The 24,516-nt window shown below is 47.6% G+C and overlaps 1 protein-coding gene across 3 annotated transcripts in view; it reads right to left on the bottom strand.

Moving 5' to 3' along the window:
• Positions 1-24,516, bottom strand: part of NRG2 (neuregulin 2) — a 173,101-nt gene that overhangs the window by 53,544 nt on the left and 95,041 nt on the right. For all 3 annotated transcript variants that reach the window (XM_075766569.1, XM_075766571.1, XM_075766570.1), the window contains exon 2: positions 11,244-11,415. In XM_075766569.1, coding sequence (XP_075622684.1) covers positions 11,244-11,415 — 172 coding nt within the window. The remainder of the gene's footprint in view (positions 1-11,243; positions 11,416-24,516) is intronic.

Genomic DNA, 24,516 nt, shown 5'->3' with positions numbered 1-24,516 from the left:
ATGTGGGGCTGAACTGCACGCAATCACCTTACAGCCACAAGTGCCTAGGAAGAGCAGAAGATGATGTACATCATGATGCTTGCCCGTGTCACCTAACAACCTGTGCTGCCTGCTTCATGGGAGAGGGAGCAGCCCTGCAGCAGAGCTCTGTGGCACTTCAGGGAAGACGAGCATCGCCTTTCCCACCAGCTATGACCGATGTCTCATTCTCTGGGATGTCTCTCTGACTAATAGGCAAAACCTTTTGTTGCCTACTTTATAGGAGCCTTTAACACACACTGAATACCACTCATGAGACCACACAGGGAGTCCCACATTAGACCCTCTGTTTTACTACGTTTCCTTCCATTTTACCCATCTTATCAAAAACCATCCTGCGTATTCTTCTTGTGAAAACATCTCTCTGCTTTCTACCCCAAGCTTTTATCTCAGGTCTGCGTCATGCAGTCACTTTATTTGAAGACTTGGAAACACTGCCAGCTTTAGAAAGAGGTCCCAGTGGCCTATGTCGCTGAAGGCAAATACAATTCCTCTTACGTGGAAAATAATCATTAGCTTTGGACGTATTTGCGATGTTACATGTGTCATCCGAGAAGGACTTTTCTTTGGGCTGTGCAAATCATCATCTATAGGAAGTCCTTTACTGGCATCTTTTTAACACCCTGACATGCTGTTCTACTGGGAGCCACGGCGCAAGGACACAGCACGAACATCTCACTAGTTATGTTAGTAAATTAAAAGCACTTGGAGACAACTTGGTACAGATCCCAGGATACAGGCGCTGCCCTGTTTTACTGGATGCGATCAAGTGTTCAATTGCATGAGTTTAGGCCCCATGAGGAGAAATTTTTAAATGGATGTTGACAGTATGCAAAGATCTCTTGAATCCCTCTAATCCTAGGTCTCCCCTAATCCACTGTGCAAAGCCAGTTATTTGGGCCAACATGTTCTGACATGGGTGCCTAACAAGAGGCTGATTCAGAGTGGTGCAAAGCTGCCTTGACTCCCAGTGCTGTACACTCCTCTGACTTTTCTCAAGCCTCTGAGAGCAACCTGGGCGTTGTGGTCCTCACTGTGTGATGCCTTGGGAGTCCAGCAGCATCCAAGAGACAGCAAAGCACTTCAGGGCCTCCAGGGCCCTGGTGGCAGTTGGGTTCTGCATCTTGCTGGAGACTTACGATGGGTGCCCGATGAAGGGGGTTGGCTGTTGGGCTGCAGTGCCCGGTCCAGGATCACGTTGCCCACTCCCTCCGCAGAGGCAGGTGTAGCAACACTCGGCAAAGGGGCGAGGTGGGCTCCTGGTACCACTGCATGCAACTCCAACAAGACTGCCCCCAGCCATTACTTTCTCTCGGCTGTCTCAACCCTCATTGACAGAACACACCACTTGTTTTATAAACCACCCTATGACAGGCTTGTAGCTATTGCTGCAGAGTGAACAGGCAGGCAGCACGTGTTGAAAGCAGCTCGGAAGAGCGAGGCTCTAACTCAAAAGTCCTGTAGAAAACACCACCCTCGCACACCAGCATGCTGAGGCTAACTGCCAGTGCAGGTCTGAAAGCACTGATGAACGCGCTGCCTTCAGCTGTCAGAGGATAGATATTCTAATGATAATTGGCTGCATTGCAACCTCCTACGCACAGCACGTTTCACTGTGCGTCGTAACTGGAAAAATACACTACAGGATTAGAATATCACCTATGTATGTGATCTTTTACAGATTAAGGTTTTTAAGTCCCAAAGATACAAACTAGTAAGTTGTTAGTGACAGAAAAGGCTAATGAAAGGGGGCACACCTGACAGATTCATCTCCAAGAGCAGGATGAGAGACATTTGGTCTTTTACCTGGAACTGGAGAGGAATGTGAGAAGAATAAAAAGCAATGCTGGTATTTATAGCATATCAGCTATATCAAGGTGAAAACAGAGAATTATTTTGTTTTAATGTGCAAGACTGTTGTATTGTCAAAAGAGCTTATTTTTATTTTCCATTACAGTTTGTTGAAATCCTCCTGGAGTCTAAGATTCTCTTGAAAAATCAAGAGCTTTTTCTTGCTTTTCATACCCCAGACCAATGGTGTCTCCACATTGTGCTGTATCATGTCAGGTAACAGACTTGGGGAGGGGAATGAAGGGTAGAGACGAGGATCAGTTTTAATGTGGAGCATAGGCACAGCAAAGAGAATTTCCCTGTTCCAGGAAGCACTGAAACAGCCAGGGAAATACCTTGTTTCACAGCATTAGTCACATGCCTTTTAATTCACATGGGTAATGCCTGTGCACTAGAAGAACTGAACTGAAGGATGTAGAAGAGACTAGACCTTCCTTCATCTGCGTGTGGCAAAGACAAAGATGACCAGTCCGTCTCTGTTCTATTTTATTACCTTCAAGAGCTACTGAAATATCTCAAAACTGCCTAGGAAATTGGTTTTTCAAGTTTGTGTTCTTCCTCCTGTTGCCCCGGAGGGCAGTACTTTGTTCACTTGAGGGCTGAGGCACATTTTTACAGAAACACCAAGTAGCAGCATATGAGGAGTTACGTTGTGCACAGGAGTTTTGTATCATGTGCCCTGCTGCCCTTCTGGGCAGCGTGTTTCCTGGGGACACCAGCCCCTGGGAAAGCCCTGCCATGTGCATTCACAAGGATGCCTGGCTGCCAGACGATGCCATTCCTCTGGAGGAAGGCACTGCCCTGGGCTGTTTGTTCAGTGAAAGGGCCCGGGTCACTGACAGATCCCATCATTTCACTGCAGTGCAACCCTGTTGACATTTCTTTACTCCAGGGGAAAAACTGCCTCATTGTCTTTTCTGGCCCTCAGCACATATGACTTAGCCACGCACTAATTATCTCCTGTAGTGCCAGTGGAGGAATAAGCCATGGGGAATATGTTGTCTGCAAGCTCTGGGGGATAGGATTCACAAGGAGACCTCCAGCCTGGCCAAAAGAAGATCCCCAAAAATACCTTTCTGGCCAAGAGAAAGAGTCCCACAAAGGGCAGTTTGGAGCAATGAGTAAATCATCCTCTTCAGTGCCAATCTCCAGACTACAGTGGGAAACAAGGAGATCAGCCCTTGGCCGGGACCTACACAAAGAACCTGGCAAATTCTGGCTGGGAAGGCCAGCCTCATCTGCTGTAATTTAGGCATCTCAAATATCTAAATGTGAGCTTGGGCCATGAAGCCTCCAGTATACTCAGAGGAAAAGAAACAGGCACTTCACGTTAGCCAAGGAGGAACTTTGCATGACAGGAGTCATGTTCCCAGCAGCAGTTTGGTCAAGCTTCAATCATTTTTCTCCTCTTCCCTACTGCCACGTGTAAATAGGACCATCTTCCCAGGTCACCTCCTCGTAAAGCCATTCATGTCAGAGTGTGCGAGCAGGACAGCAGCTGCCACGAGCTGCCTCCGAGACACCTACGTTTCACCGAGGACTCAGCATTCCCTATGTGAGTTCAGCTGCTTCTGCATCATTCAGGACAAAAATAGCTCTAGGATTACTACTGTTGTAGTATTTTATCAGTCTGCTAAAAATAGGGTAGCTAACACATAAGTAATAAAGAAGTCAAGGAATTAGCTGATGAGGAGAATTTGAAGACTACACCATATGTGGCCCCTAAATTGTCAATGAAGAACACTGCACATAGTAAACACACCTGAGATCCTAGGGAAAGGAAATTCCCAAACATGACCCTTGCAAAGGACACAGTGAATACACTGCCGTGGTTACCTATTAACTCCATTCCTCTCTGTTTGCACGGAGAGCTGGTGGCAGGAAGCGTACCGATATTGCAGAGAGCAGAAAGGCCAGCAATTGCTCTAACGTGTGCTGCTTATACTCCTGCCAAAGATTTAATTGGTCCCTATGTGCTGTCCTGGCACTCTGCATGGTACTGCATTTGTTCTGATAGAGCAGGTTAATGATTGGCAAGAAGAATCAGAATGTCCAATTCTTCAGCTTACAGTCAAGACACGTTGTCCAGCAACCGTCAAACATCAGGTAGCCCCACTGGCTGGGGCAGGGGCTCTCAGTGCCCTGGCCTCAGGGAACACATTCATCTTCCCCAGCACACAGTGGGATAAAATCAGGTAGAAGAGATGACTGCAATGCAAAGCAGAGTGTAGATGGCCTTGGCAAAACACCTCTGTCCAGCAGGGCAGAAGGGGCAGCCAGGAGCATCCTCTCCTCTGCACAGCCAGATGGAAACCACCCCGATCGCTTCCCTGCCCTTCAGTGACAGAGCAGAACAACTGAGCTGGGCAAGCTGACTGTGCCTTGCAGTGCTTGAGAAAAACAAGTGGCCCTATGCTGGCTGCTATACACTCTAGGGCGTGATCTGGCTAGCTCAGGATTAGCTTCAGAAACACCAAATTGGGTAGGGGAAGAAAAATGTCCTCAAGCAAAGCAATCAAATAAGAGGGGTAAGGACAGGAAGGTTCAGACTTTTCAGCTCAGCCATCATCCCTTCTGCAGTGGGCGAAGTCCTCCGTCCTCCTCCCCTCGCACCATCATCTGCCCCGCTTAGTGTTTGACCTGCTGGGACTGTGGGAGACAGCTCATGTCCTTGTGGGTGCCCAGGACAGGACCAACCATCCCCTGACCCCCTCTGCCTGCTCTCTCCTACCCCTCTCCCCAGACATTAAAGTGCTGTTCTAACCTGAAAAGCAGATTTGGCCCTTCTCTGCTCAGCAGTGCTGTTGTCTCTCTGTGCCCAGGCTTAGGACAGGCTGATTTTAAAAAGAAAGACTCGACCAGTCCTCACTCTGCAGAGCTGACACTGACACTGGTATCAGAGCAAGAGCTGGACTCCCTTATGGGTCACACAGCGTCAACAGAAGGGGAAAAGATCGATAAGTACACTCCAAAGAGCAGGGTCACTTGTGCAAGCCCTCTCCATTCTGAAATTCAGCCTGGGGCCACATCGCTGAATTGCCACGGATGTTCCTGCAATCGGAAGAGGTGTAGGTTGACAGTGGCATCGTAATGCAACCACACACCAGTCCTGGAGTGGACTTTGTAGCCTCTCTGCTGAGAGGCAACCCCTGTGTGCTGCTGCTCTTTCTGCCAGGCAAGTCCATGGCAGCTCCCAGGGCGTGAAATCAATAAATACGTAGAAGCTGAGTTTTGGGTTAAGGCTGATGCACAGACCCGATGTCAGTGCAGGGTCCCTTGTATTACTCGTCCTGCAATTCAAGACAATTGATCCATTCCATGAATGTTTCCTCCAACCCTAGCATTTGAATTTCTTTCAGAAAATGTAGATCCTGGAGCAGTACTCTGAGGACAGCTCAGAGCAGGTTCTTTCCTTGCTCACTGTGATATCTCACCAGACTACACCAGCAAGCTCCCAAGAGCCAGGGACCTCCTAGCACCAGATGTGGAACAGATACCTCCCTGTCGCAAAGAGCACATGACCTCAGTTAAGAGACAAGACATCCCAGTCAGTGTGCAGCCTGGACAGCGTGCAGAGCTCTCACTATCTCAGCTCCTTCTGTAGCAGTCAGTGATGCTGAGGAGAAGTCACAGAGGTCCTAGTTTGGAAGCATATCACATATTAGATGGAGGCTGATATGCTGGGCAAATCAGAGGCAGGACCAAAACTTCAGGGATTGCCAGAAGCTGAGGAGGAAGGCCTGAGAGGGCCTTTAAAGCAAAACCAATTAGTAGTTAGTCAATTAGGGGAGAGGGAAGGGAAGTGCCATAGTAAAAGCAGCTGCCTGGGGGGAGCCCTGTGCAGAGCACAGGAATGGAGATGAGCAGACCCAGACTGCAAATACTCAGATCAGAAAAAGCATTTGTGGGAACAGAGCTCATGGGAAAGGGACAGCACCTTTAGATGGACAGAGAACATCCCCTCCAAAAGCTCTGCAAAACATATCACCATGGTGGTACACAGGGTTGTGCAAGAGATTGAGTTACAGTTTTGGGGTTCCTTTCTGAGTTTGGAGCCTTTGTGATGCATGTCATTCTTTTCTTCCTGTCATTATTCTGCAACTGGTATGCATTACAGATCCTCACCAGTGCCTATGTAATGCCAGGGGGACCTGGTAAATTCATGTATACCTGGTATATTCAGGTATATAATGTGCTGTCCCAGATGAACTTCCTGGAGCCTCAGCCCTCCCCCCAAGGCAAAGCATTTTAACTTAAATTGGATGAATGGGATTTTGGCTAATGTGTCAATGAGTGCTTCAACCTAATCTGTGACATTTTGCAACTGGAGTGGGCTAAGGTCTGTAGGGAGAGATTTATTTATTTTTTAAGCAGACAACTTCGCTGGAAAAACCACACAAAATTTCAGGCACATAAAGTTCCTTCCACCTCTAAGTTTGCACACACCATCAGTGGAAGCAGCCCAGCATCTGGCCGTAACTTGTGTAGCCACTATAACTCAGTGAAGTTTGATTAAATGCCCATTCCCTGAATCTCTTAGGAGCCCCAGCTTGCAAAGTTGGTGGATTGTTCTAGCTCAAGACCCAACTGCTTCTCCTTTCAGTTCTCAAATTCCCTGGTTCAGTCCCAGGTGCATTGGCCAAGATGATGTCCATCATTTCCTTTAAAACAACAGACAAACAAAGGAGATGCTCTCCTTCACACCCCCCTCCAATAAAGCGCCTTCAGCAGCTAATACCAAATCCCAAATATTGGAGAGTTATAATGACATCGTGAGAGTTAGCAAGGCAGAAGCTCCCCTGGTGATTATAACAACACCGGTGCTTGAGAAGAGTCTTAGCTTCAAGGCATCTGGAATTGCTCTTGCAATATCCATTGTCAAATGAGCTTTTTCCTTTGTTTAAAAATGTCAGCCTGAAGACCCCTGCCAGAGCGGTGGTATAGCCTGCTTGGGTTCACTCTGGCTCCCACAAGGCTTCAACAGTTCTCTTTGCCCCTCCTTGTCTCCAGGCTTAATTAGGAAATCATTTATCTTTATTGGCACTCTCTTTCCCCTGCTGCTTTGGCATTATTATTTTTTTTGCCTTCATTCCAGAGCAGTGAGCTGTACAGGGAAGACCACAGCCCCATTCATTGTGGGTGGGGAATAATCTACAGCAGGGAGCTCTACAAGGAAGACCCCAGCAATGAATCTGCCCCAACTAGCATCGCCTGGGGGACTACTGTACAGAAACAGGAGAGGAGGGTATCCCTTGGCTCCACTTACAGGCTAACAATAGGGATTCCTGGTGATACTGAAAGTAGGACACTACTCCCAAGGGATGTCATATGGTCAGCCTGTCCCAAACTGAACTGCCAACCCTCTCCAATCTAATGATACGCCTACTTCATCACCCCAGCAATCTCTCTTGGTAAAAGAGCACACAAAGAGAAACGGCTGTAAGGACAGCTGCAGCTTGGAGACTACCAGGCTCCTCAGACCCCCTCTGACTCCAGCTGAAGATCTACGTGTCTCAAGGCTGAGCCCTGAGCACAGCCTGAGGTGGGGTAGGTTCTCTACACCTCCTCAAACAGCAACTCCCTTGGCTTTCTCCACAACTGGCATTTGACCATTTGCCAGGATAGCCAGAGAGTCAAAACTCAACCTTAACTTCTTGGGAGCCAGCGGCCGTGATCAGATCTCAGACACACTCAGCAGAAAACGGTATCACTTTGGCAGCTCAGAGGGAGAGGCACTCGCTGTGCTGTACTTCCACTACTGCATGCAATTCTTTCTGGCTAATTTCTCTAGGTTCCCCATCAACTGTGTTTTATTTAAATTGTGCTGGAGATAAAATTCCAGCCAATAATTTCTTCCACCTTAAAGAGAAGTTTCCTCTTCGTGCAAGCCAGGCTTGCCCCAGCCTGTTACTAATTACAGATGGAACATGCAGTTCAGAAAGGAGGAATCAGAATTGTTCCCCTCCCTCCAGCAAATACCGATTGAAAAAAAATTACTCCTTTGCCTGATGGCACCAGAAGTTTTGCCGGTAAGTTTAAAAAACAAGAGGGAAGACAATTGATGGAAAAGCTGAAGAGCTGACAGGCAGTTAACTGCTCCTCTCCTCCTTACAACATATACTTCCCTTATTTTCAAAGAGATCTCCAACTCTAGGAAGGTCAGTGTGATCAGATGAAAACTTGATCACAAAAAAAAGGGCTTCAGTCATGCTTTCTAGCTAGACATCTCAAGGCTCTTTGAGATATTACACAGGGAGGAAAGCCATACACAGAGTGGTAGAGGAATGAGTCACAGAGGGCAACCAGGTTCTTCTTGTCTCCCATCCTAATCCTCTGCATGTTGTCTAAGGACTGCAGAGCGGCAGACAAAGAGTCCGATGCAGAGCTGTGCCAAGTTCTGCTGGGGACTCACAGGGTCAAGGGGAACACTATGGACAACACCGCCACATCCTGGCAGGGCTCACTTTGCCTGGATCCAGCAGACAACTCTATTAGGTCTTTGGATCAAACTTTTAAAGAAATGATCCTGTGCACCTGGCCAGGTGCTGCATCGTCTGTGAAGCGTTTTGCCTTGTGTACTTTCTCTATGAAAGTCCCTCCCCAGTGCTCTATTTCTAGCCCTCTGGAAAGGCCACTCTACTCTGAACTGAAGGGAAGAGCAGAGGATTATCTGGAGACCAGTGTTATCTCTAAATGGAGCCAGATGTATAAACCCCATTATTCTTGGATTAATCATCATAGAGTAAGACTTCCTTTCTGACCTTTACAGTTTAGGATGCTTATCCTTCCCCGCAGTCCCCGCCTAACAAGCTGGAAGTAATGATGTACACCCATATCCCATGTCCAGTTTTGGATCCCTCTACTAATCTCAGCCCCACTAGCTACTTAACAGAGATATGCAAAGTCATGAGGGCTCCCTCAATCCTCAGCCTGCATCCACAGAGCAATTTTTAATGTTTATTGCATGCAACTCAGACCAGAAGGAGGCAGGTCCATTGCCCATGAGCACTCTGCCCTCGAGGTGTTTTCAAGCACTGAGACCTAGCAAAGCCAGCGGAGAGGAGAGCCTGAAAGCTGAGGATGCCAGACTGGGTGTGCACAGACCCATCCAGATCTGCTTGGAGAAGTGTTCCTGCACTGCTGACTGCTCAACAAGGGGCAAATGGTCAACACGGGGTTATCTTCTCAGAGCTGACCCAGCTCCACAGCTGCTTGAGTCTAGTCTCTGTAGCCAGGCCCCAGCCCCAGACAGGCAACCCCTCCACTTAATGGCATGTTTTAATGGCAGCAGGGAGCAGAAGCAGGGATGGGAAGCAATTCTGGGGGCAGTTCAGTGGGAGACATTTTGGGCTCACACCTTTGCTGCCGAGGGAGCTTCAGACACTGGAGGAGGCAGGTGCTCAGCTTTCTTTAAAATGTTTATCCTTGGGCTTATTTTGCCAGCAGCAAGCACTTCTAGCACGCACATGTCTTTGGCCTGTCACTGGCAGGCTATGAGCCAATGTGTTGCCATGGAAACTGGTAAATGCAAAATTATGACTTGACAGCAGTGTCCTGAGGAAAGATGATCAACGTTCTTCCATATGTTTATGTCCCTGACCCAGGGAGTGCGTGTCCCCCCTGCACTGCGGTGGGTGGGATGTGATTCTGTCACAGCTTCGTGCTGGACACAGGGTGCCAGGAAGCAAGGAAGGACTGTGATCTCTGGGAGCACAGCAGGGAAATGCTGCGAGAGGCACTTCTCGCCATCACCAGGATCCCTCCCCAGAGAGTTTTGCTCAGTGTTTGGTCTGGGGCTGATTTCTCTCCAGCTCTGAGGGAAATAGCTCCCCAGCATCCCTGCAGGACCCCAGGGTCCCACAAGCTGCCTGCCCGCAGGGATGCAGTGTCCGCGTGGGGTGGACCAGCAGGCTTCCCACGACTGGCTGCAGTGGGAGGTGCAGACCTTCCTCCAGGGCATCCCAGCTCCAGCACCCATCGGTAAACAACTGAGGCCGTGACAAGGGCCACAGAAATACTGAGGGCAACAGGGCAAAGGGGAAGGCACAGTTCTGCCCCACCTCTGCTGCCTGCAAGCCCAGACAGCCCTTCCTGAGCAGTCCGCATCCACTAGATACGAGACACTTTTCCTGGATCTGTTGGTGTTTCCAGCCTAAGCCTTCCACTGACCACCTCTCTGCCTCATCCCAAACAGCTGCAGATCCCACAGTTATTATGAAGGAGGCCAGCCATTTTGGGTGTGACTTTGAAATCAAAACCAACAGGACTGAAATTAAATTAGAGCAATTAACAATAACCCATTTGTGCACTAACTGATGTTGTAGTGGCTTATAATTTTAAAAATTAATACTCTATCAAGTCCATAATGAGAAGAGATGAGCTATTTTTCACACACTCAGACATAACATATCTCAGAAAAGAATTTGTTTCAAGATTTCCAAAGGGTCAGGCAGTTGCGAGCTGACTTTGTTGCTGGCTAGGTCAGGATACATACATGTAAGCATAGCCATGACTATGGAATAATTTTAAGACACATCATATGTAAATATTTGGCCTTGTAAAATATCAACATGGATCCATTTAAATCAATTTCCAGTGACAGCCCCTTAGTTCAGTCACTGGGGCCAATGTCTCCTGGTGTTTTTGCATTGCCCGAACGAGGCGGTCCCTGAGATGACACTCACTGTGGGCAGCTGCCCAAGAGCTTCGCTGCATGGGGAGTTTGCACCAGCCACAATGGAGCTGGCCCTGGGCGCAGCGACGCAAGGTCTTGCGTGAGACAACACCTCAGCGGGTGGCTACGGGCCCTACCCAGACTGTACCCTGGCGTGGTCTTGCATTCTTGGAATTGCCATAGATGCTTTCAAATCCACCCAAATTTAGGAGAGAACAAAGCAATTCCTCCCACATTTAAGCACGCCCTGTTGGCTGGTGGGGCGAATGCTGAGTTTGAACAGCTTCTGCACTCAAACCCCTGATCACAAAGCAGGATCCACCCCAGGTAACCTGACTGCCTACAACCAGTCTACAGCCAGCAGAGAAAGAGTTCTCTCCCCAGGTCACTGACATATCCCCATGACACAGTCACCAAAGGAGAGCCCCGTCTACAAACCCAGCATCTGTCCTGTGCACGCCTTGCTCCTCTTGCTCTGCTACTCTGGAGGAAACTGGGAATCTCACGCACTCTCCCCAGCATGGTAAATGGGCTGCGCATGGTCCTGCCACTCAGAGGAAGCATCTCAGTGTCGCTCAGCAGTGACTCGGAGAGCACAGCACCACTTCCAGCCAGACTGTCCCCGGACCCAGACACAGCGTTAGTGAGCGGAGGCACAGCAGCTCGGTAGCATACTTACTTCCCATTCCCATACTTGATCCGGATGTCTTTGCTCTTCTTCAGCTCTTTGCCATCTTTAAACCATTTGTAGGATGGCTGAGGGTTGCCAGCAGTCACTTCACATTTCAGTGAAATCTTTTCACCGACATGAACGTTTGGGCTTTTCAGTTTCTTCAGTTTGGGAGGGACAGCTACAAAAAGAGAAACCAGACAATGTGAAACCCACCTCTTTCAGAGGCTGCGCACCAGCGATGTGAGCCCACCGAGCTCCCTCCCCTGGGAAAAGCGCTTGCTGACCCTGCTGACGGCTGGAGAGGGGCTGCAGGCCAGCTGGTTTTACCAGGACACAGGCAGGGAAGGAGCATGGAGTCAGAAACATCCACATGGAACAGAGGGAGCCCTCGGGTCTGGCTCGCTCTTTCTTTTCTCTGCTCCACGTGGCCAGACTCAGCTGCTCCATGGCTGCCCTCACTCACGCAGGCAGGATCCACGTGTCTCCTGCTAGCACAGGGGTTTGCTCTGCTCTCCAGGCCAGGGATGCAGGAGCTCCATCTCTTCGGAGACTATTTTTCCCTGTGTCCTGACATTGCTGCCGATGATTACCGACACCTCCATGACCTCTGCTGCTGCTGATGGGCATGCTGCCAATCCCGCAGCCCCACAAACCACAGCCAGAGCATTTCACTGCAGAAGAAGCCGAGGCAGGTCATGGGGAGCGGTCCCCGTGTGTGCCACGGGTGTTCGTGCCTGCTGCTAAGGCGGACAGTCATTGGGCACGGCAGCGTCAGCACCAGAGCAACAGCCACTGCAAGGGGCTGCAATGAAAGCCTGCACGTATAAAGGATGAGAAGGGGAGGGACTGCTATTCTTCAGGTTGCAGTTAGAAAAGTGAAAGAATAAAGCTATTTAAATAGGTCTTAGGACCTGCAATGTCAGACTGGCCAGCAGCCTTTCCAGTCTGAAGCCTGGCTCTGCATGTCAGCTTTCCTGGGTGTTTCAGAGAAGTGATTTTACCATGCACCTGGAAAATCAGGCAGAGAGAGAGAGAGAGACACTTATCAATCCCTGCCAGGCTTTATATTATACCTGACAAGAAAGGATTAGCAGGCTTGCAATTTTTCGTTCAAATGACAGCTCTGCACTCTTCCAACTCCCTTTTTCATTCTCAGCGTTAACCTTAAAAAAGAAAATAGCAAGTTGCTCAGTTTGCCCTAAGAATATTGGTAACAACGGTTTCCACTTGTCTAAGATATGTTACAGACAAAGTATTTCCTCTGTCTAATATGCACAAGCCATCTTTTAATTGCCTAGTGCATTCTGATCTTGTGATATGGAAAAGCAATCAAAGGAGGAGGAACTGGATGGGTTTCATTAGAGCAATCACTATTTTATAGACTTTTGTATGTCTCCCCTCATTCTTCATGCCAAGCTAAGTTATTGTAGGTCAGTTTTATTTGAAGACTGGTTTCTGAAAGTGATCTTTTACAAAATAAAAAGCACAGCAATCATGAGGCATATGGTCCCATGGTAGGAAGCTCTGAGGACTCTCATATTCCTTTGTTTTATGTGCATGGGCATCAGAAGCTAAATTGGCCTTAATTGAAAAGATACAAAAATGGACAGAAATGGATCAGTTCAGGGTAACACGAATTGGCTGGGCAAAACTCACAGTGACTAAAAGGCAAACCCAGAAACGTCTGTGACCATGAGACGAGAGGTGCCTGGCAGCGCATGGGTGGGTAAGGCAGCAGGCCTGGTCCCGAGCACACCAGACCTTCCTCTGACTCTGAGCTGCACAGCTGCCCTGGCATCACGGCACAGAAGAAAAGTTAAGATCCAGGAGTGCAAAGAAAGCACGTTTAGCACACCAAGGAAAAAAATAATAAACCCCACCAAATATTCTTCCCAACGGCTATTTGTGCACACCCAAGCCTGCTGCAGAGTGCCACAGGCAACAGGATGGGGAGGGCTGCACATGTGCTAATGGGGCAGGGGCAGCACAAAAACCGGCTTGGGCAGCTGCAGGCAATTGCTTCAGGCTGCACACTGATGTCTTGCACTGTTTCCGAGGTCACTGTGCTTTGGCACAGACAGAGAGACTTCTCAACAACAACGGCCTTGGCTTTCCCCAAATTCCAGGAGTTCTGTGAAAATCCAAGGTGTCCTAGGTTTTGTGAAGCCAATATCCCTGATCCTTGCCTGGAAATGGGTCACCCAGAAGAGTGGGAAGGCAATGAATGGAGAAGAGAGCTTGTCTCTTCTGAGAACACTGTGCACGGAGAGCCAGGAAGGTAAACAGGACCTTGCTTTTATAGGGGTCATTTTGGGGAATAGAGAAATAGACTCTGTCAAATATTTATTCTGTCTGAATGTGTGTGTCGGTTGGCTCCTATTGTACACTGAGGTCACCCTGTACCATGCCAACAGTATACATATGCTTTAAATACTGGGAAGGTCCTGACCTTGGCATTGGTGCATCTGCTTCGTATTATTTCCAGGCTTGCGGTCTGCAGAATTATGAAGCAGGCAGCATGGCCTGGGAGAAAGGTGTGTCAACCCGGCCCCTCTCCCTAGGAAATGCTGGCAAGAGCAGAGTAAAGCCCAGAAACTTGGAGATCGTTGAAGGAGAGGGTCAAGGACAAGCAAGAAACTTTCCAAGGTCTCTACTCCCCAGTCCCTCCCCACCAACACGAATCACATCTCACCCAAACCTATGCACCTCTCACACCTCATGCTCTTGGCCACCAGTGGTAGATTACATGACATTCCTAAACAGGCAGATCCAAAGAGACATGCCAAGCATGGCAGAGATGGAACTGACACACAGGGCAGGGGCTCTGCCTACATTGCACCCCTCCAGCAGAGTCCTGCCCAGAAAAAGGGACAACATCATGTTTCCTCCCCAGATTGCATGTCTTTGGCTGTCTTACAGCAGGAGTGAAAGGGACTGTGCATTCAGCTCGCATGCCACACTTCATGGACTGCAGTTGCCTGGTTGAATCAGACAGGCCAGTGAAAGGGGAATCCAATCCAGAAATATTTTGGACTGCATCTGGGAAAAGTGCTGTGCACATAGAAACAGAGCTGTGCTCCCTGATGCCCAGCACATCTGTGTGCCTTGCTGCCACAAGTGTGGCTTGTGTTTGGACAGCAGCATGGGAAGAGCAGGCAGAGCCCCAAGCCTGGGGACGCTGCATCCAGGGCCATGCGCCGGCTGCTCTGGTCAAAAGGGAAGCCCAGTCTTGGTCTCCTGGTAGGGCTGTGCTGGGCTGGAAAGTCTCTCTTCATAATTTCTACATCTTTTAGAAAAACACAGAAATCCTCATTTAGAGCCATTAACTGCTGATGAGTCTGCTTAATGCCAGCCGAAGACCTTCCACTGGGTTTTATTCATATTGTTTAAACTGCAGCCCTTATTCTTAGCCTGAATTTCTCAAACTTTGGCTTCCAGCCAACAGATCTCTCTGCCTTCCTCTGGTAAATTTGAATCCCATCTAGCAACCAGAAACCTCTTCCCTTTTTAGGTACTTGTAAACTATGAATGAATCACCTTTCAACCTTCTCCAGCAGTAAACTAAAGTAGCTTGAGAGACCAAAGCAGCACATAGTGCTAATACTGGAGTATGTCAAAGACAACATTTTTACATTTTGGTTCATTTTCAGCTTTAACATCTACCCATTCCCTGTCTCTGCCCTGTCCAAATCACAGAGTTGAAGCTCAGAAAGTCACAAGCTTGGTTCAAACACCTGTGAGGATGTTAAAAGTGCCCCCTTTCTTTAGTGCTCTGAACATTTTGGGTCATTTTGATCTTGTCCCTGTTTAGTACTTTTACAAACATTCTGTCACTAGCTTCACATATATCAAGATAACATAGTATCCCTGGCAAACAGTCTCAGATATATACCAAGTGGGCTCCAGGTCCAATTTCCCCACATTTCCACCAGCTCCCAGCTTCCCAGCCTCCTCTGTACAGGTTACTGCTGCTCAGATGCGGCCAGTGCAGCTTTTGTCTGAGCCAAAACACTGAACCAGGACACCCAGATCACCCCATCCGCCTGGCACAGACCGAGCCTAAGCTGCCATTTCAGCTCTTCATGATCTGAATCTCACGGCTCTGGTCTGCTAGCTTGTGGTCTCCTCCACAGCTAATTTAACAACACACACCACTCAGCCACCACTGCCGCTGGGTTCATGAAGATGGGGAGGAGGGTTTTGGCTGTGCTTGTCAGACTGAGGCTACAGGTAGCTTCAGGCAATCATTTAGGATCCATATCTCTGGTTACCTTGCAATCCCGTCAACCCCTCCTCTATCCCAATTTGAGTCCCCTCTCCATGGGGGCGAAGACCCACCAGCCTCACAAAGCCCAAGGTGCTGGACACAAGAGACAGCTGCTCTCCAGGCAATTTTTCTAACGGACAACCACGTCTAGGGTATAGCGTGCTGCAGAAAGGAAGGTTTAATCCTGGTAGAGCTGAGACCAACAATAAATACAGATTTCCTGCAGGTTTTTGCTCACTCCAAAGTCAGATGAAACCCAAGAAACCATTAGATTCCAGCCTACACTAATTGTGTAGGCCATAAGAACTAACCCTAAGAACTGCCAGGGCTGGGATCAACAAATGAACACAGTTCCGTTTCAAGAGTCATGTTTCACTAAGAGGCAAGAGAGGTTTGCCCTCCTACAGCAGTCTTGGCGTCTACTGCCAAGTTACCACCTTCTCATGGAGAGGAGAGGGTTAGAAAAGTTAAAAAAATTGAGCTTTAAATTATGTCATATGAGTTGCTTGAACATCCACCATAAAAGGACTTATATGTACACACTGCTTTAATTAATCCACTTCTGATTACATTTGATATTACATTGAAGTACCCTGATGATAACAACACCTCTTTTACTTGTGGTACCTGGAGTGTGCCTGAAAGTGCCTTAGAGCCTCAACTCAAAACATCATTAATCATAAACGGGCATACTGCCCAAACAGAGTCCAACAATGGAGTAGTAACAAAACCACATCCCACCCACAAAGCATCGTACATAAACAACCCTTCGGCAGCATAAAGCAGAAGCAAGTCATCCCAGGAAAGGTGCTCAGTGAACAGCCACAACCACTATTTCAAGAGCCATGCCTTGCTTGCTGTGGGAGATCCTCCAGAGCGGACAATCTACAGACACATCTGGGATCTCTGGGCAACAGACGGCATGAGAGGATGTGACTTATCTTCCTGGCCTCCTCCAGAAGATGCAGTGCCAGCCATGGGAGGCTCCCCCACACTGCCTGGCACAGGGTAGGTGGCAAAATGTTTAGGTAGGTGGATCTGGAGAACTGGGAGGACAGGATCCTTCTGTGTCTCTGTGAGCAGCTGAGGAAGAAGGCAACTTGGCTTGAATTCCCATGGCCACGGAAAAGGGAGGCTGAAAAGAGTTTTCTCACAGGAATGGGGGGAGATGCAAAGAGAGTTAGGACCTACAAACTCACCGATGATGCCCTGACACGCCTACATCAGAGCAATGGCTTTCAGCACAGTCCCTCCCAACTATAATCCTCCCTCCCCCTCCTCTGCCAGAAAGGGAGGGAAGTTGCATGGGTGATTTGTTGGGAATGGGCTATGTTTCTCAGACTGCCCAAGTCATTGGCCCCAGGACAGACCTTCCACAGAGGTGCCAGGGCACCCAACCTCTGGTCTGGGGTGGAGAAGCTGCAAGTCCAGCAGTGTCAACAAGGGTCTGCGCTCCCAGTCTTCCACAGGGAAATCTGGACATCCAAATGATGCTACAGGGACAGTCCTTGAGGCTTCCAGGCTCCTTGCCAATGAAGTACAAGATCTAGAGTCATGACACCCGCCCAAGCCACATCTCAAACGTTGCTATTCCCTAAGTTCCTTCGGGAGAGTCCTCACCACTTTGCTGTTCAAAGCCTCACCCACAGGACTACAGGCCTTCCCTTTTACGTAGGGCACCTTAGATGGGAGAGCTTCAATGTTGTCCCAGACAGAAAATTCCAGAATTCATCTTTCCGTGGGAGATGTTTTGCAGCCTTGACTTGCTCCAAATTCAAACACAAACTTTTGCAAAGATGGCAACTCTCCTGTCTGGCAACAAACAGAATTCTTCCCATTTCTGTCATCTCTACTACAAGGTGAGGACACGTGTCCCTGCCACAGGGCATCACCACATAGGTTTGGAGACCAGACGTGTCTTTGGTAGGTCAGCGTGATCTGCACTGGGCTAATACATCTTACTTCTTGGCTAATGCAGCCCTACTGCTTCCAATACATTTGCCGCCTCTACCGTGTTTATCAGAGACAAAGCTCCTTTGGCCTATCTTTGTTTTGGCCTTTATTTGACAAGGAAATAAAACTGAATCTCAGCAGCAGCAGCAGCAGCTCCTGCTCACCTTGACTCTTTCTTGCAATACTGGCTGCAAATGCCATCTTGTCAAAGAGGGACATGCGCTGAAGAAAGCTCCCTCCAGCCAGAAGGAATGGAAACATGGGGTCCACTTGAAAAAAAGACTTGCTTAACACTTAATGCACTCTAAGTGTTTGCCCTCCTTTTTTCTGGGTTTTTTATAGAGAGGGTAAAACTGCAGTCACTGCTGTGCACCTAGGCAGGCTGTGGCACCTGCAGCCAGGATGCTGAATGGAGCTCAACTCTTTGGTGGCAGGGTCACAAGAACTCCTCTGAGTCTGTGACCCTTCAATGGCACTGAAGGAAACAGGGCTGTATTTAACTAGAGCCGTATCTGAAACATGGGAGTGAGCGAAAGATCCTGGCTTTATTCAACAGATGGACACAATCTCCACAAACCACACACAGTCCATAGCCTGCAGGAGAGAACCTGAATGTCAAACTGACATATCATCTTACCCAACCTGTGCCACAACCCACCAGCAGGTAACTACAGGCTCCAAATTGAGAATATAATATATAATATAGCATCTGTAATACGCTTTATGCTTTTGGCAACTTTTTATTCCCAGTTTATGCAGAAAAGGATGGTCAGACTTTCTCACAGCTGTTAATGTGACTGTCTTTGCACACTGCAGCAGCTCACTCAGATCTCTGTGTCCTGGGCAGGGGTACACAGTAGGTAAACCACAATTTCAAGTTTAAATTTCCAAGGGGCAGCATTCTGCTGTAGTCACTGTTAGGCCTTTTAACTAACACATAGCCATGTTTCTCTTACTAGACTTGTGATGGCAGGGACTCCATATGGGAGCCAGCAGTAGATGACATGGCTCACTTTGAATGTTTACACCTCACCTCCATGGTCCATGAGTCTATCTATCTGAGCAGTAACTGCAAAGACATAGGATTCAGCAAGGGTTAATAACCCAAAGCTCTCCAAGGACCCAGGAGATGTACTCTGTGCCTAGCACGCACCATGCTGCTGTGCCCTTCCCGCAGAGGTATGGCAGCAGGAGTCAGAGGCATATGGCATATCTTTGTGTTCCTGGGAAGAGTCCCACTTTGACAGCTGGAGACACTAGGTATGACAATGCAGGACCCATTCCTCCAGATCCTAGAGGGTCTGCTGAGGACATCCACCCATCTGACTCACAGACAGTGATGTGAGGAGGACACAAATGACTGGAAGCGAGAAGATGCTGAAAATGCTGAGTTCAGCAGACCAGGGGTTGAAATGAAGTTTGGAAACCTTGCTGGAGCCAGAACGACTGCATTATTCCTCCCTGTGTGTCTCATAGCATCCCCACCATACAAGTTCTTTTCCCTTAACTAGATTTCTGTAGGTCTTCTATCTCAGGGAGGAGAAATGACCACAATGCCAATTCACAGCACTACATATATTTAAAACTGTTAGTTTCAACAATCAGTATTTCCATGACCATTCCCATCAGCCGAAGAAAATTGACTGGAAAGTCCCAAGCAGGTTTGCTGATTTAGGTTTGCTCTCTGTAGGATCCCTCTGGCAGCTCAAACCATGGGAAAAGGTGCCACAAAGCCAGCAAGTTCACTTTCCTCTTACTGGCTCCACCTATATAAAAGAGCAACTGATAAATTCCTCCTCCTCTGTCTTTCTCTTTCCCACACTTAATATTTACTTATTCTTCTTTCAAGTGAAAGTTTTGAAATTGGTGTATGATTTGGTCCAGAGCCCTAGGCTGAAATCTCAGCTCCACTGAAATCAATGAGCATGTGGCCACTGGGCAAGGATGTCTTCCCAATGCCCAGGCTTTTCACCCAAATTAAGACAGCTAGGGTATACTTTTATCACAGACTGGGTGGAAATGCTGGAGGTGCCCATGCACATGGCCACTCAAATGCTTACCTGAATAGCACAACAGCTACATGTAATTCACGTACAAATACCCAATATTAAAATCCAGGGCTGAAGTGCTTGGGTTTGCCAAACCTAGTACTCTATGAACACTAGTTGGTTTGCAAACAATGTAATTGGAGTAGAATTGCTATTGTGTTTGTTTGTTTTGAATATTTTTGGCCAGGAAGTTGTCCTGGAGGTATAGTTGAGCATAAGTGGTTTGGTGGAAAAATGTCATTCATTCTGTTCCTATTAAAACCAAAAACAATAGCCACACAAAGACAGCAGCGACAATTTCTGCTCTTCATGCCTCTAACAATGTGTTTGCAACCCTAAAGGCAACATCTTGTTTGTACCCAATTGATTCTGGGATCATATTTTATATAATCAAATATATCTTTGAACAAAGATATATTTTATGAACTGCTCAATTTCCAGATGACCTTGGAAACAGCAATTCATAAAATATAGCTTTATCTCTATCTTCACAATCAGCTAGAAAAATGGCCCACCCATACTCTGTGGATTGCCAGTCAAGACCCAGCCAACAAACAAATTACCCAGAGCATCCAAAACTTTAAAATACATTAATTCTTTGTTTCAGCCACTGAACACTAAGCACAAATTACTTGCCCTAGTACCCTGGTAAAGACCTGGGTGGCATCCATCATCTTTCAATCACCAAAGGAAAGTGTAACCCTCACCCCAGGAGACAAAACAATCTAAGCTAGCAAAACCCCTTGTTTCATTAAATGTTTATTATGAAATCTGTACATTAAACCATATATAGACCCCTTACGGTCATGGCAAAACTCAAGACTATGTTTCAGGTTACAGGGAAGGATATGCTGATGTAAAATCGCCATTAGTGGAATATCACTGTTTCTAGACAGGGATGAAAAAACCCTATTTGGTGTTTTACAGCTCTATAACCACGGGACTGTTTCTTTAAAACATGGGGAAAGAAAGCTCAGTTAAAGGGGACCTGAAATTCTTTTGCCAGAGACTGCCTGCACTGCCTGGGCTCTGCTAGTGAGAAGAGGACAGAAAACACACCGCCATGGTCTGGTGGGAGCATTGCAGGTAAACTTGCAAAAAAAAGAGCTGCTGCAATGCCATAGGTACAGAACAACCCCAAACACCAGCCACCAAGTCCTTGAGATAAATCAAGGACAATCACTACAAACAGATACCAAGTCTCTGAGCGAGGTGCCAGGTTTACCAAGTAAACCTTTCTCTGCCTAGCCCTGTGTCATGCCCATCAAAGTTGGGTGTAAAAGTGAAGGACCAGGGATGTACCATTAGCTTTAGATAGCACAGCCCTTCCAGACTTCCTCAATATATTGTATTTAAATAGAATGCGGACCCCAGAAGTGTTAAATTACTGAGATGTGACGTCTGAGGTAAGAAGACCATAAACACACAGCACCATCTGCAGCACCTCACTCCAGGGGAACTGGTCCAACCCAGCAAAATCCCAGCGCAGAATCTGCCTCCTTCCCTGTCCCAGCAGACTTACAGGTGAGAGTCAGTTTTAACAAGTGCTTTTAAACATGCTTAACATCAGCAAGTAGGGAAAAATCAGCAAAACTTGGGATCAGTTACGAAGATGTTAACTCAGGTCTGGCAGAGGACAAGTGAAGGTCAGATGCGGCAGCCCAGCTTGCAACATATTCCGACCTCCCGGGAAGTCCTGGGCCAGAGGACATCCCCGTGTTTCATGCGTGACCAGGTGGAAACACTGCACAAAGCAGGCATTCAAAGAACAAAGCACTTTAATGTCTGGACAAATAATTTCAATTAGCAGTCTCTAACATTGAGGTGGGAGGATTTTTATCTTTTAACCTATAAAATCATATTCACTAGCATTCCGTGACAAAAGCTAACCACTTGCAGTCTTAATTACAATATTTTTTTTCCATGTCTCTGCTTAGTTTGAAAGTTCACCATTGTCTCTGGTAGGGTTTTGACAAATCCACCAGAGGGTATTTCCAAAACAGAAAGCTGTGTTTTTATCGGGATCTCCCCACAAGAGACCCTGGGGCTTGCATTAAAGACTTGCTTGTTCTCTGTAATGTTATATTAGAAAGATTAGAAGTTTTTCTGTTAGTTCAAGAAATGCTTTAAAGCACTGGTACCAAAAGAACCTCAGACAGTGACCGCAGGTCTGTTTTTCATCCAAACACAGGAAAAGGAAAGAAAATAAAGATCATCCCTGAGACAGCTTTTTCAGAGCAGCCAGATACATACATGCCCGAATCCCACCAAGTGTGGATGGAATTACCACCCTGTACTAGAATATTCTCCGAAGCGCAGCACACCCTGGGTCTCTGCGGCTGCTGCAGCGACGGCCCCGCGTCAGGGCAAGTTGTGCTCTCTTCCCAGGCGCTGACCTCTCTGCTGAAATTGGCAGGACCCTTTGCACAAGGGAACATGATCTGCAGCGAGGGGCCAGCAGCGCGCTGGCTGAGCTGGGGGAGCACCCCAGCCCCGCGCAGGAGGGGCCACCCTCCTCCTGGGCTGCAGGGAAGCAGCGAGCTGTAAATTCCGTTTGGGACTCTGGGCACTGCCCAGTGGAGACACTAACACAGCGTGTCTCCTGCCTTGTCCAGAGTGCGGCTTCCCAGCATTGTTCTGAATAGCTCTGGACCCCCACTGAATCACAGCGATGGGTGGCTTACACTGAAATGTCCCCCATCCAGGCTGATTTACGGCTGCCAGGAGTCTCAAGGATGTCAGCCCTTCCTGATTAATTTTTTTATCCTTATTTTCCCTCGTTTTATATTTGAGTATCACTTATTGCAATATTCTTCAGAGCTATTCTCTGGAAAGCCATGTTGGCTAATTTTTGGCTTGTAAATTGCTCATGAGCAGATTGTGGCTTGTGCTTTTAAAAAAAAAATCAAGCAACTCTGGCTCATTTTGGTTGAATAAAGAGATTTTGTGGCCTCCATCAATTCCAGTCCTGACAGCAGTGACAGAGCTCTTATTATCACAAACATACAGTTGCAATTTTAAAATTTGCTTCCTTTGACTCTTTGTTAAAATTTAATCAACAGTTTCTGCTTCCACAAGCATTTCCGGCAGAAAGTTCACTTTATAGAGTATTTACGGGCAATACGTAAGAAGGAAAGTAAAGCAAATTGAGTTTTTGATGTGAGCAAACCCTTGCTAGTTGTCCAGCTACTCCACTGAAGGATTTGGGGAAGAGCAGCAAAGGAAGGTGTGACACAAATAATTTTCTAGGAGATATTGCCAAATGCAAGCAACCAAAAACAAAGGCCAGTGATGCAGCAGTGAAATGTGAGTGAAGAAAAGACAACAGGCAACGTAGTGGTGGCCCAAGCAGAAAGACTAATCTGAGTTCAAAATGGGTAGGGGTTTATTGGACCTGCTTTACATCTAGCTGCAGATCACAAGGTGGAACTTTCGCCAAATTGTCCAACAGATTCTGCACAACACAAACAATTTAAGGTGAAAAACCAGAGTTCTGAACAAAAGATGGTTGTTGAGCAAAAAGCTATTAATAGTGCTGGGTTTTATCCCAGAAATGTTGCGTAAAGTGGGACAATTCACATCCCTTCTCTGTGCTTCCATTTCCTCTCTCAAAGATCCCATTTAATATATTTGGGGCAAGGACTGTCTCTTGTTATGACTCTGTGCTGTGAATAGCATAAGGGGAACAATGCTGCAGTCGGGACCTCTGGATGCCACCACAAAAGCCAATTTTAAGCAGCAGTGACAACAAGCGGAAGGAGCTTGGGATCCAAGGAAGACCTGAGAAAAGACAGGGCACAATGTGGGATTCATCTTTTATTATAAGGATGGATGGTTCTCATCTCCATACAAGAGTGAGAGGGAAAAAACAAGGAAGCAGTTGAACTAGACAAGAAAGAAGGCTCTCTGCCCAGACGCTCCAGCTTAAGCAAAATTCCTCCAGAGCTGCTTCTGCATTTCTGCACTCTCACTGCTCCTCCCCTTCACCCTCTCCCCAAGCCATCCTTGAACAGCTCCATGCAGAGGAATGTAACCACCCAGAAACCCAAAAAAGGGATGTTCAGGGGTCTGAGACACAGTATGAAAAACCTGATGGAAAGAGTGGGGTCTCCTCTGCTGGGGAACATTTTTGTAGGAAGCAGTCTAAATACCCTGTGCATGTCACTTTCTGATAAACATGTAGAAGGAGCAGGAGTGCTGAGGAGCTGCCCTGGAAAGGCCTGGATAGACTTTTACCATCTTCAGGGTCTACTGAACCAACCTGGAAAGGCCCAAAGAGAGGATTCAGGGGGGGCAATAAATCACAGGATTACAAGAACAAGCTTGGAAGAACCCTTCACAAGTTGAGCAGACCACATCCCTGCCCTGAGGTGGGATCAGCCCTGCAACATCCATCCAACTCACCAGGATCCAGACACACAAATGACCTAGTACTACACATCTACACTGCATCCCACAGAGTGCCCCAGGACCTGGCTGACTTCAAGGATATACCTGATCCCAACCTCACAGCCTCTCCAACAGGCAACACTAGATCCCCTCTGGGAAAAGGCCCAGGGTGCCCACAAGAAAGGCTGTCAGTACCAAGGGCACACTAGTTAGCAGGTGATAGGGAACCCAGTCACATTATCAACTATTGAGACCTGTGAGGCTCTTTTGGGGCCCAGGTGCAAAAAAGATGTTCCACCTATTCCCAACAATGTAGCCCATCTCTCCTTTTGTCTTCCAGTCCTTTACACTGCCTCTTCTTTCTGTTTTGTTCTCCTTGCCCATGCGAGCTCCCACCAATCACAAGTAACCAAAATCACTCATCTTTGTCCTTCCTGTCTCAATTCACCTTGGCTGTGAGATGCATGCTTTTTTCTTTCCTTCGCAAAATCAATGATCTTGAAAACCTTGAACATCATTCTTAAGACCCCGCCTCATACTCCTTTCATTTCTGCAGATGCTGACTACCTCCCACATCTCACTGAAGAGCTCCAGGCAGCCTTGTCTTCATGAACTCGAGAGG

The sequence above is a fragment of the Balearica regulorum genome, chromosome 14 (assembly GCF_011004875.1).
Source record: "Balearica regulorum gibbericeps isolate bBalReg1 chromosome 14, bBalReg1.pri, whole genome shotgun sequence".
Classification (NCBI taxonomy): domain Eukaryota; kingdom Metazoa; phylum Chordata; class Aves; order Gruiformes; family Gruidae; genus Balearica; species Balearica regulorum.
The sequence above is the reverse complement of the archived record's forward strand: the minus strand, read 5'-3'. Positions and strand labels throughout refer to the sequence as shown.